Below are 14429 nucleotides of genomic sequence, written 5' to 3' on the forward strand. Positions count from 1 at the left end.
GTAATAAAAAGAAAGATGGCCGGCCTCACATGGTACGATAGCCAATCAGAGCGTGGGAACTCCATCCATCCAAACTTTGATTGGCTCAAGTAGACCATGTGACAGAGGCTTTGGGGAGAACGGATGTGACGTAATTTAAAGCCTGTCACATGGTACTTTAGCCAATCAGAGTTGGGATGTATTTCCCACGCTCTGTTTGGCTACCGTACCATGAGAGGCCAGCCATATTTCTTTTCATGACGTCATCTTAAAGGCAATTGAAGCACAGCCATTCTGATTGGATGTGCTTTCATTGCCTTTAAATGACGTCATCATTTTTTTTTTGTCGGCCAAAGTACATGGTTTTCATGGCCCAGTCAGGACCGTGAGAACCATATGACGAAAATGTGACGTCATAGCCCTATAAAAGCCTATGTCGTCTCATTTTGAAGCTAGATGCCGAGGAGGAAAGACCTCCTATGGAAGAAAGAAGACCAGGGCGTGGCGGATGAAGATAAGAAGACCCCGGAAGAAGACAGAAGAAGTCGGAGAAGACCACCACTATGGATTACAAATAGAAGAAAGAAGATACAGACACTTGTGGATTGTAAGGGTTTTTTATTTTATGGTTACCTGGTTCCTGTTGTTGGATTACCTGTTCCAGTGCTTCCGGTTCCCCTTGATTTCTGTGAGTGGTTCATCTAAAGGTAAGTAAACAAAATAAATGTATTTTATTTTTATTTTACAGGTTTTTTTTGCATTTTTTTCATGACGTCCATTTTTTTTATGTCCATTTATTTGCCCTGAATTTATGTATGTCACTATGGATATACATACGTACGGGACAAATCAGTGGTTGTATTGTATGTTGATTTTTAATGTGATTCATTTGTTTTTGATGCTCTTTTATTGCACCTGTATTAATGTCTTTAAACTATAGATGGACATACATACAGGTATAATAAAAACTTGTTGGCTTGCCTTGTTTGGATGTTTTTTGGAATTGCAATTTGCTGCTTTGTGTAAAAATGTGTTGCTAATGTACATTTCATTTTTTCAAATGTTTAGTTAAAGACTGTTTGCTATAGATTATTTTATTGGCTTATTTTTGGAAGATAGATTTAGTGTGATGGTTACTTTGACATAGATTATTTTTCACAATGGTTTGTTTGTAGGATTTGAAGTGTGTCATTGATTTGGATTGTAATTGATTGGTGATTGGATAAATTGATGGTAATTTAATTGTGTTGATGCTTTGTTTTTCTTTAATGATTGTATTTGTATCTTGTTTGGATTAGTGTATTTGATTTGGAGCATTGGTTGACATAGTATACATGATGCACAGATTAATTGTATCATGTACAAATTGTCAAATTGAGTGTTTGTATTTGGATTTCTTACATATTGATTTTGTTTGTTGCTGTTCGATATTGGGAGAGATTTGTATTTGGCCATGTACAGTATTTATTTGTATATTGGTTAATCATGCATATACAGTATATGTATATATTATAATATATACATATATATATATATATACTATATATATATATATATATATATATATATATATATATATATATATATATATATATATATATATATATATATATATATATATATAGTGTATATATATATATATATACATGATGAAGCCAATGTACAAATAAATGGGTGAAGGGTGGGTATCGGGTCAGGGTGGCTTAACCCCTTAATGACTGTAGTGGTTAATAACCGCTAATGTCATTAAGGGGTTAGGGGACATTAGTTTGGCTCTTTTTCTTATTGTGTATATTTTTCAGCACCCCAGTGTATGGACGGGGAGGAAGATGCGGATGGCCTTCATCGTGGGTGCCGGACAAGGGTGAGTACAAAATGTATTTATTGTATTTATTGTGATTAATGTATATTTAATGGGCAAATGCATTATTATCCATATGTGGATAATAGTAATTTTGCCCATTACTGTAGTGTATGTGTTAGGGGACGGGGGTATTTTTTTAGAGTATTGTTTATTTTTTGGGGGCACACCATTGGTACCGCAGGCCCGCGGACGGCCGTGGGGACCCCCGGATGGCCGCGGGGACCCCCGTTGTCACGTGGGGATCACATGGGCACCCCCGCGGGCCTTTTGTATGGATGGTGTGCCAGCAAAAAGGTAAACAAAGAATTTTTTTCTAAGTCCAGGTCCTTTTGCGCCTGCCTTTAACTGGCGCGTTTGTTTGGCGCGTTTTTTTAGGTCGATTCACTTAGCGCTGCTTAGTGAATCTCTAGTACTGGCAAAAAGCAGCGCAATAGCCTGATCGTGCGCATTTTGCGCCGAGGGCTGAAAAAAGCCCTTTTAAGAGCGATAAAGCGCAGTTATCACTGCTTAGTGAATCTCACTGCAGCCTTATCGGTCTTAAAGGGTACTTTGCGCTCTTAAAGCCACTTAACGGAGCTTAGTGAATCAGCCCACATGTGCCCTAATTTAGTAAATAAACACTACAGTGCCAGACTGGTAAAGTACCATACAAAAAATTATGACAGTAATACTGTAGAAGATTATTACATCTTTAAATAAGCAGGATTAACTAAAGTTTTTTTTAGTTACAAAGAGATATCTATATTGTTTGCAGGCATCCCAAACAGTTGTCATGCATTTTGTCTTGGACTTCAGCATTGATTAGTAATTCATGCTCTCTTAAGCTGCCTTAAGGCTGTGTTCGCGTCCATGCGGCGTGCGGGCGCATCCGCGTGGAAGCAGGGGGGCGCGACAGACAGGTCACGTGAGCGGTTGCCCAACGAGGACATGCCCCTAGACACCCTCACGGACGGTGCACGTAGCATGGCAAAAAAACGCACCCGCTTCAAGCGGGAGACGTCTCCGCAGCGCACGCCTCTGCACGGGCGAAGGCACTATGGACCTGACCTTACACGGCATGGGAAATATCTCATGCTATATTACAATTTAGAACATGGTCCTAATGTCTGCTGCTCATAGTCCATCAGTTGTTTTTCCTATTAAACTATTAGCTTGTGCTTGGATTGCTAAAAAAAAAAAAAAATCAATTACACTGTTAGCTCTGTATGAGCACCAATAAAAGCTACACTACACTTTTCCAAAGCCTTCACCTGTTTTTAGCAGCATATTGTCCCATAACTCTTGTTCATCTCATGCTGATATGGTTGTGGAAGCCAAATTGTGGAAGTGTAAAGTGCATGTTATAATTTCCATCTGGCTACTGTAAAAGAAAGCTAAAACTATTAGGTGCCTCTGCAAAAATACATTATGTTTAATTTTTTTTTAAACTGCATATTTTTCCAGTGTTAATTTTAAGTTTGCTTATATTGTTCTGCCAACTCCTGTTTTGCAGAAAACCAGTTTTATGGACTCTGAGTTTCTGTGAGTTTACTTTAGAGAGCGAGTAAATGAGAAGGAGAAAGTTACATAGTGATGAGAGACAATTACATTTAGAGCTACAGACCTGCTGAGTGAGTATTTATGTTAAAACTGCACATCTACACTTTAGTGGTTACTGTTAATTAGAAATTCATACTGGCATCTTAATGGAAGATACATGCCTGGAATAATGACCCAGTATTGTAGGCTGGTATTAATTATAACAGTTAACACTAGATAAATGGAAAGAGTAAGCAAGACAATGGGTAGTGATGCAGGGCATATACAGTATAACAAGGAGGCACAGGCAAGAATTAAAGTGAAGCGGGACAGAGAGGAGCAAGAACGTGTGCTGACAAGGTCGACATCTGTTACACAGGGACAGTATAAAAGTATGGGGGATGTTCCGCTGGAAAGGAAAGATATGCAACAGGAACCAAGCAATGGAGGGGAAGCAGAATTGAAGAAGTAAAAGATTTTATACTGTAAATGCTAGGACCAAAAATAATTATAATTGTGTGAATATTAATTTAGTAAGAGAAATACATAATTGTTTTGCTAAGATTTTTCTCCAGTAAATTAATAAACTGATCAGTAAAATCATAAGAGAAACTAATTGGGAACAGGAAGGTTAAAGTGAAGCTGACGGTGTCAAAGCTATCAGGTAATACAAGATACATGGAAATCTTTCTTTATTGTATTTATAGCCCTCTACACCCCCCCCCCCCCTGTATTCTGTGGCTGCTGTTTACCTGAGTGGTAACAGGAGGCATCAGATCTCTGCGATGTTTTGGGGAGGACATCAGGACAGGCTCACAGTGTTTCTCTACATTTCCACGCCTCCAGTCCAAGAGGATCCTGAGCTTTCAGGCTGCACCTCATGAACACTTCTTCTGTGATCTTTAGCCATGCTTCAAATACTGTTCCTGGTGTTGGTATTACTGAGGTTTATTGAACAGTAAGATACATGCACTGAATTACATATCATTAGTACCCTCAGCCTACTCCTCTAGCAGAAGAAATCTCTTCAGTGTCTGAACACTCTGAAGTCTATTCCAGAACCTCCTGCACTCACTAACTACTCTACACTACATAGAAGAACCCCCCTCCTTCCCTGGGGAGTGGCTTGTAAGCCGGCCTATTCACTGTCATAGACCCCCGTTACAAACACAGGCTAGTCCTGAACTTTATTGAACATGCACCATGAACAATATAAAATACTCAGCATAGTCTACTACTAACACTGCCCACTTATTAAAGGGGGCTTACATTGTTATGAGGCCAGGAAATCAGTAGTTCCAGGAGAGTGGGCCACATATTCAAAAGAAGATGACTTTCAAGTGCAAGATAATTTTCATATGAAGGACGATTAAGGATTCAGAACCAAAATTGCCATTTTCTCAGTTTGTCAGCAACAGATATATCATGGAATTTGTGGAATACGATGTGAACAAATCTTAGAAGGAATACAAATTAACCTTTGTTTTGCAAAAGTGTTCATAATCTCATAGTCTCATATGTATACCAAATTCTATAGTAGAGTTTTGCTTTCTCTTATATTGACAGCCATATTGGTAATAATGGGTAATAATGGGTAATAATGGGTTAAAATTGAGGGTAATGGAGGCACACTATAAAAATGATAGGGTTCTTATCAGCCGGTGCTCCATATCAAAATGATATCCTGAGGTCCCACAAAAATCAGCAGTAGAGATTTGGAGTGAAACAGGCACAGAGACTTGCTAGTCAGAAAATATTTATTGTGCCAAAAGAAACCAACGTTTCAGCGGCATATATCAGACTTTATCAAGGCGAGGGCTACAGTGCATAAATAATAACACCTGTATATACCATAACCAATTACTTACCCGGCCAAGCTCCGTCTGCAGCCTTGGGCTGACGTCGACTCGTGTAACATCAGAACGCTGATGTTTCTACGTACAGGACAGAGACACCGGCCGACGGTCATGATGGCTACCGGAGACGAGATGAAGAAAGCGTCTCCCGCCGTCCTGCCAACGAGGATACTGAAATGGAGAGCAGGGAAATTCCCATGGGGTACTGTGCCAGTGGCAAAAGAAGCCAAACAAATAAGTGAATGTGACATATAGTTGGAGGAGAAAATCCCCACAGGGGAAGCAGCTCATCACCTACCTCCCAGGCTTTGTGCTTTGCCCCCAGGGTCGGACTGACTTGCAGTGGAACCAGGTACATTTACGGTGGGCTTGCAGCCAAGGGGCCATACGTCTGCGTTTATAAAGACTCTTGGGGGTACCCTTCAATCAAATTGCCAGGTGGGCCCTTGTTGCCCAAGTATAAAACTGATTTTCCCTTCCTGTAGAAGTCTAGGAACTTATTGTAATGGGGTGTGGCTCAGATAGGCTGTAAATAGTTGGTTCCATTGTAAATAGTTCAGAACAATAAGGTGGTGAATCAGAGACAGAAGTAGCCAGAAGTAGTGCCCCTGTAGGATTGTCGTGTCAGCAGGCCAAAGGTTGGGTGGACAGGACATTACAGGAACTGTGAGTAAGAGGGATACTGAAAGGATAGGCCCCTCCCGTGATTAATTTTTTTTTTCAAAAATAGTCCGACTCCAGTAGCTTTACTTGGGACCCAAGTCCAGTGTCCCTGCCAAACTGAAGCCTTCCTGTCAGGTGAAGTTAAACTGTTTGTTGTAGTCAAATAAAGACTACTTATTTTATAAAAGTCTCTATTGTCCTGTTTTTTCTCCCTCCTTATGTTACCTAGCCTCAAAACCTAACATTTAATCTATAACGGTTACCAGTGCTTTTACAGTACTTGCTCCAGCACCCAGTAGCCACGGGGGCTACTTAATGCATACAACTTGTAACCCTTATTCTCCCCCCCCCCCCCCTAGACTCATCTGACATACCTAGGGTATGTGAGGGCGGATTACATGTACTGGGTGGTGCGTACCTGTGTGGAACAGGAGGGCCTGAGTCTCCCGCGGTGGTGTGGGGGATAACAGGACCAGACTTCTGGGGTAGTAGCCTCCATGCTTTCAGTGGTGGTGCAGTGCCTCCATCCTCTATACCTTCCCAGGGTATGGGGTAGGACCCGTATAGAAGAGTGACCCCTGGTCCCAGGGTGGATGCTCCAGAATCACACAACAGTCTTTAGTAAAAAGGTAATGGCTCTCTTTATTGGTCCGAGCAGCGCCCAGCAGAAGTAGCGACAAGCAGCCACAACAACAACAGAAAATGTCTGCAATTCTCACGACCCTCCACTCTGTACAGGCCTTACTCCTCTCCTTCCCTCCAAGTGTGCACTCCAACAGGATGGACTGTGCTGGGGTCTCAATGCCCCAGTGCCCACCTCAGAGGGTATCCTCTGGGTGGGGGATGGATTCTCCCCATCACCCCATCATCGGGGTGAGGGGCATTGGTCCACCTGAACTCGGCTCGTTCGTCAATTGTCATAGGCCAGAGTTCTCTCTCTTGCTTGCTCCCAGGACGGAGCTAGGTATATTCCTCTCACTCCCAGGACAGACTCCAGAGTCCACTCCCTCGTAGACTCCAGAATAGACAGAATAGACAAAACTGTCACTTACAGGAATGGGCTGCTAAATAGGCTTAGCCCCACCCCTCATGATGTCAGCAGGACCTCCCCTCTGTCTCACGCCCGCAACAGAGTTAGGGGCCTGCATCTATCACTCAGGGCAGGGCTTGAAGGGGGAAAACCCATGATTACTACTGGTGCCTGCCTCTAACAGGACTTACCACAGTAGGAGGAAGATATGTACAGCCTGAGCTGTTTACAGGGGCTACACACTGATCCTGTCCATCTATAACTACAACAGAGACAGTCCCTAGTCCTACTAGCTTAGTAATAAGCGAACCCCGCGCTCCATCTGATCTTCCCTTTACCGGTCATTTCCCTCTTACCAATAATATGCATTTGTTTGTAGAAAATGTGCATGGATGCACTTGGAGCTAATTTAATTGTGGGCCCCATACACCTTGAGCCACAACTGTCTTCTTTTAGATACTGTATACATGATCCTATAAGAATATATAAGGGACAAAATATTTTGTTTATATGCATCTGCTGTCCAGTAGTTTTTTCTTTTATTATGCAGTATGCCCGCTAATATTTTTTTTGGAGTATTCCAATAGCAAAAAGTAAAACTGAGCATGTTTTACCATGGCTATAAAATGGTATTTCTTGTAAATAACTTTAAAAACAATACTCTGTATATTTATACAAAGTGTATTTGTCTCTGTATTGATGGTACTGTATGAACCTATATTAACTGAAGAGCTGTATTTGGGGCATACAAATGTAGAACATGATACACAGCCCTTTGCCAACTCTGTGACCTCTTTTCACTTATGATGTCAGCAATGATAATCCCAGTTGTCCAGAATGATGTAACCTGTTACAGCACTCTCCACGTTTACCACATTATTTATACAGTTTTATGCGTCTCATGCCTGTAACTTTTTAATTGCTTGATGTGTACTACTCCAATGTGTATCTTTTACACTGGGTATGTTTGTACTGGTCTCGCCTAGTAGAGCAACCAAGCAAAATAGGTGTTAATGACTTAAAACATACTGAATAAAGCATGGAAAAAATGGCCCATGTTAGGTTTTCTCTACATTTGTCATGTAATGTACTCACCTTGAATATGTTCCGTATTCAATATTAATTTCCTCGCACTGCTGCATGGGATGTACTGCAAATGAACCATACAATAAGTGATACGAATTTCAGACAAACAACCTGTTGTTTGTGGACTTAAATACATTCTTTAAACAGTGAGAGATCAACTCCATTGCAATGAATTGCGCTAGAATCTTCTCAGTCTCAGTCAAGAAGCTACACAGCACACTGAATAAAGGCAGACAAGACACCTGTGTCGGTTTAATTCACAGAAAATGTGATTAATTACATCTTTTTTTATTTGCTGATCTTTGCTTAGTAAATATGTTTCAAGCACAGCCCCAGATAGGGCCAGCCTTAGCTTTTGCAGCGACTCCCTCCTATGGAAAAAGGTAAAGGTACTTACCCTGAAGATTGGCCCTCCTCCGTCAGCGTCGCTGCAACATGTCTAACAGCATGATGTCGGTCACCATGGCAACGCGACGCTACCGGAGGAGTGCCACTCTGGAGAATGTAAGACCCTCCCTCTCAAAAAAAAACATCACACCGTCCTGCCGTCTGGGGGCACTCACTCCCTCCTCTAGCTCACCCCTCTGTGATGGACAGAGGTTGGATCCTGGCACCAATGAGAGGAGGGAGTGCGGGGCCCTTGAAAGCGCAGGGTCGAAGATTTACCCTGCAGCTGCCTTTACTTGTGTTCCCCTCCCCCCCCTAACAAATGACTAGCTATTTCAAATCAGATTGGTAGTACCTGTAATCAACATATGTTTTATTTTACATCCTGTCAGCTACAAATTGTATTTAAAGTAATAACATCAGAGACATTTTTGTGCACTAAAATAAATTGAAACAGAAAAGCAAATGAAATAAAATACATTAATTGCATGATCAAGAGTAACGGGTTTTTGACTTCTTAAATTGATATGCACTAAACCACATTAATGTAAGTGTGTTTTATTTTACAGAATAAATAAAGTGTTTTGTCAGGAGTCTGAATAATAAATACTAAACAAATATTAGTGTATCTTTATATTATTATGGTTTTAATAGGGTAGATCTATTTAGGTTGGTAACGTACCTGTACAGTATATGGAAAATTGTTATGTGAACCAGTTGATGATGGAAATTTGCATAGTAAAGAGTCTTACCAATTTGGTAGGGTTTTACATTTTCTATGGAGGGAAAGTTTAATAAACTACTAATTGAGAATAGTGAGAAAAAAATAAGTGGTGCTCTTATTGATGTGCAAAAATGTAGGTGTAACTCCTAACAATTGATATTCTAAGACACTATTACACATTTGCCTGTTTAATGAAAAAGTGAATAATTACTTAAATCAATATTGAACATTCATTCACAAAAAGTCTCTTTTGTACAGTATATGTGCAAAATTTCGGATGGTAAGTAGTATTATAAGGCTACTCACCGTTAGGGGACAGAGAAACTTCGAGTGTGTACTGTAGTATTCCAGTACCTTTCAAATGTCCAGTTTTGGGTTGGAAAGTCCTCTCAACTTTCTGGTTATCCTTGAATATTTGCCTTGATCCTCTTATCAAATACAGGAGAAAGGGTTAAGAATATGCAGCGTTTTCTCTGCTGTTATTTCTTGGGCTGTTCTTCACCAGCCCAGACCTGCAATGCTCCAAATGTCCCTTTTCCCTCCCCTTCACGTGTCTTCACATATTTTCAGACGATGCTGTTTTGCTCTTGGTAAATATGTTTACCTATCTGTATACAACAGTAAAATATCCAAAGAATTACCAATGAACAAATCTTAATAATGTTGCAGGCTATTAATCTGAACCGACAAGGGAGTATAATTTCTAGAAATCACATAGTTCATTTCTTCAAGAAGTATTTTTTCTGTAATGAAACAAAAACATGAAGTAAGAGGGAATCCGGTGTTTGCTGTTTTTTAAACTCGTAAAAATGGACGCACAATCAGAGTTGAACTGTAGTACACTGTACTGTCTATTATTGTCAGTTAAACATACATTAATATAAAATTTGCACTCACAAAGATTCTTGTTTTATATTGCTCATCAAAACTGATGGAGGATTTCAAGGCTGACTCTAGTGCTGTCACCACAGGCACAGACCCTTACCTGGGTAACATAACAGTTTATCATTCATGAATTGCAATACAGTATTTGTCATATATATGCTTACTTGTGGGTGTAATAAACAATATATTGGATTAACAACAAGAATGTTTAAGCTCCGCATTTTAGAGCATATGAGATTGATTTTAAAAAGAGACTTAATCCATCAAGTCTTTAAACACTTTAGCGAATGTCAGCAAGGTTCCTTAACTCACTTCAGATGTATTGCTATAGAACATATTAAAACTCATATTAGAGGAGTCGATAGGATTAATGCCCTCTATAAGAGGGAAGATTGTTGGATCTTTTATCTGGATATCCTGATCCCAAAAGGGTCAAATTCAGAATGGGATTTGAAATACTTCATATAAATGTTCATATATTAGCCAGTTCAATTCATCATACAGTATATACTGGTTAGTGTATCTACTAATATTACTATCATTCATGTTCAATACATTGCATATACTGTCCTAAATTTATGATTTCTGTTTATTGAATTTTGTATACTATCAAAAGAATGTTGCCACTATATCTCCAGATGACTAATCAATGCAATTATGCTTGACTTTATCCAATAAATTCATACAAGTGCACATTGAAATTGATTATTATCTTTTTGGTGTTGATGTTACACATATTCAATGGATTATTATTTTTTGGACATATCGTTTATGGATATGTCCATGTATAATTCATACTTTAGCAATCGATTAAGATATGGCAATTTCATTATCATTTAAATACATATTTGGAGATATGGTTGCACACTTTCTCTCATTGAGAGTAGGCTATTAATTTAGATTGGCAAATATTTTGTCTTCATATGAACGATAGAGTGCTTATACAGCTAATCCGTGTTTAAGGATTGTCATAAATATATCTCTGTATCTGAGCAAGTTCTAATATGATCGGTACTCTCAATGAGAATATTTAACTAACTGATTGGTTTATAGTTGATACTATTTATTCTATTATAACATAAGAGGTCACTTGCAATGATGTTCATTTATCCAGCTGGATGTTTTTCAATTAGTATCTTTGATCTGATTGTTTTATGAGTAACTAGCTTCTCTTTCAGACACTGAATATAACCAATACAAAGATACTTAGTTGCAATATGACCTCTAAGAACAACCAATCATGTTACTATTGGTTGTTATGTTACATTATTGTTGTTTAGAACTATAGATACATTTTAGATAATACATATATTGATGTATTCGTCAATGAGAGGGTTCTTACATAGGGAAATATACCACTATATGTCTATCATGTTTAATTACTTTCAGATGTTATCACTTTCGTAGGAGGGGCTATATTGCTTACCTTTGTACCCACTCCTGTAGACTCCTTGAGAACAACCTCCTTGTGCTTCAGACACCAAAACATAGATTGTAAGCTTATCAGGGCAGAGACTGTGTCTTTAATAAATAAATAAAAATCCTATGGTACCCGTTGTAGGTCTGGGATGGGTGTACTCCCGCCTAAAGTCCTATATGCGCTCTAGTCCTGAGTTTATTGGTGCGAAATTTATTAGAAAAATAAATTCATATTTATGGACATAAAATTTAATATGTTTAAGACAAGCCATAACATGATTTTTGGGAGCTTTGAAGATCCCCGCTATCACTTAATGATGGGTTAACTTCAGTTAGTGTATTGTTAAGTCAGAGTTCTGAGGTTCTGGGACTAAGTCAGGTGGCTTAAAGGGGTGGAAACCAATGGGAGTTTCCATGCAATAGTGCTCTGATCAGCACTCACAGTTTAATGAAAATTGTCTATCTGAACAAGCTTCTCACCCCTACACATACATCACTTATCCCAAGGTTCAGCAAAGTATCCGGACGCTCCTTCTCTTACCGTGCACCCCAAAACTGGAACAATCTACCGGAGACTCTCACAGCCGCCACCAGTCTAACTTCTTTCAAAACTAAGGCTGTCTCACATTTTAATCTGGTCTGTAACTGTTGCATACGCCTATAATATATATTATCTTTAACTGTGCATGCAATGTCTTGTACTGTATATAATGTATACCCTGTTCACTTATGTAACAATAAATTTGTAACCAGGTATTATTTGTCATCATAACTCTGTGCCCAGGACATATTTGAAAACAAGAGGTAACTCTCAATGTTTTACTTCCTGGTAAAACATTTTATAAATAAATAATAACCTACTTAGAGATTGCTGTCAAATGTAGAAACATGATTGACATTTTTTTTAAATTTGACACCAGCATAATCTTTACAGATACAGTATTGGCAGCTTGATAAATATGAGGTTTGAGTTCATTTGTTTCTCCATACTGTACCTAGAATCTTGATATTTGCAGTCAGAACACAAGAGATGAGCAAATATGTCGGAATTTATTGGAAAATGTTTTTCAAGGTTTTAGTATTTTTCAGATTCTAAATCTTTTGCAACAGTTAACATTCCTGCAGAGTTTGTATTTTTATTGGTGAAATATACAGTATTTACTGAAAATTATAATATCCATTAAAAAAATTACCTTTTGTTCAATACTCCAGGAGAAAATGTGAGAATGCTACCAATATTAATGTATTTAGTGTAGTTTGCTTAAACGGAGACATTCACAAACATATTCTCTCTCTCTCAACGGTCAAGACTAATTCTCGCAAGATTTTCATGAGTGTCAAAAGTTTAATAGTCTACTGATTCGGGAACTTTTGGAAAACTGTTGTACTGCCCTACTCAACTCTGATGTAATACTGCATTAAAACCCTTAGGAACAACGCAAAGTCGTGGCTAAATCAACTACAGTCTTGTGGCATGCTCAGAAAGTGTGCATTCAAGAAAGGAAATACCATATCTGCAGCTGTGGCTTTTGTAGCACACATCTGTAGCAAAGAAGAAAACCCACTGAAAACAAAAGTATTTTTTTATGGTAAATCCATTATTACCTTTTTGCTTCAGTCTTGCAGCCAGGAAGTTTTACATTGTACATGCTGTACAGTAACCCACTGTTCCATATTTTAAAGCAAGGGTCTCAAACTCAGTCCTCAACGGCCACCAACAGGCCAGGTTTTACAGATATCCCTTCTTCAGCACATGTGGCTCAATCAGTGAAGCAGGGATATCCATAAAACCTGGCTTGTTGGTGGCCCTTGAATACAGAGTTTGAAACCCCTCTTTTAAAGACTGGCACGTGTGGGAGTCTTGGAGAAGCACAATGTTTGCCTATTCAAATATTCAGAAAAGGTTATGGGAATAAGGTGTACAGTAGTTCAGAAGTCTTTACGTAGGGATTAGTATAATAACATTATTTTTGTTTCATTATAGTGTAACAGCACTAAAAAAAACATGAAATCAATTTACCCTTACTAAAGGCAATACAACTGTAAGAGGAAAGAGCACAATAATTTATACAGAACAGAAGAACTGCTTTTTGTCAAACTGACATAATCCAATTTGTTCATTATTTTGACTGAACTCGTGAATTTGTGATTATTTTTTTATTATAACCAGAGATTTCAAACATTCAATTATATGTCTAGATTATAATCTGAATGGTGTTACTGCCTGACTCAGGAAAAATAAATTGTTCGTTGGACATCAAAGGAAGTTAAACATCAGCACTGAGCAGCTGTAAGGATGCTAATCATAGGTATTATTGGAGTGTTGGATAATCCCAAATGTTTATAGAATGCGGTGTTGCTTCTGCTGCTTCTCCTACACATTCTATAAACATTTGGAATTATCCAACACTCCAATAATGTCTAGGATTCGCAACCTTACAGCTGCTCAGTGCTGATGTCAAAACATGGCTTTCAAAATGTATGTTAATGATCATGTGATGTCTTTGCTAATAACCAGTGTCAGCACTCCCCTCATTTTCACCTATCATCTTTCAGCACTAAGTAGATTTCTGTTTTGCAAAGTAGCTGAACAATGTTCTATTTCCTAAATGTCTTGTTCAATGTCAGAATCATCCAGACTATTGATGTTAGTAGATGAGATTAGCGGTACAGCATCACAATATTTTATTTCTGAAGCTTTTCCTAGTCTGTGATTTCTTAGTAATATCCCAGTAGAACATTTTTGTTTATGAAACAAGGGGATATCGCTATATAAACACTGTGGTTACACTCAACCTTCATATTTATATGTATGTGGGATTACAGCACAAAAGTCACAATTTGTAAATTCCGTTAATGTCTTAAGTTAATTTCTTCCTAAAATGGTATAAAGAAGTTGTCTGTGGTGTGTCTGTTATTCTTTTGTAAAACATGTAAATACAAAAGAAAGAAGAAGTCTCTAACAGTAATGCTTGCCTCTTTATTATAGAACCCATGTTCCATCCATAGCAAACAATT

The 14429-nt window shown here is 38.5% G+C and overlaps 1 protein-coding gene across 2 annotated transcripts in view; it reads left to right on the plus strand.

The window, feature by feature from the left end:
• ANGPT1 (angiopoietin 1) overlaps positions 1-14429 on the plus strand; it is a 375883-nt gene that overhangs the window by 318334 nt on the left and 43120 nt on the right. The window contains exon 8 of one of the 2 annotated variants that reach the window (XM_075582478.1): positions 3336-3417. The exons of the other annotated variant lie outside the window; for it this stretch is intronic. Within the exon in view, the coding sequence (XP_075438593.1) occupies positions 3336-3390 (55 nt within the window). The 3' untranslated portion in view covers positions 3391-3417. Of the gene's footprint in view, positions 1-3335; positions 3418-14429 lie in introns of those variants that run through there. 2 annotated transcript variants of the gene reach the window in all.

This window comes from Ascaphus truei, chromosome 2 (genome assembly GCF_040206685.1).
Source record: "Ascaphus truei isolate aAscTru1 chromosome 2, aAscTru1.hap1, whole genome shotgun sequence".
NCBI classification, from domain to species: domain Eukaryota; kingdom Metazoa; phylum Chordata; class Amphibia; order Anura; family Ascaphidae; genus Ascaphus; species Ascaphus truei.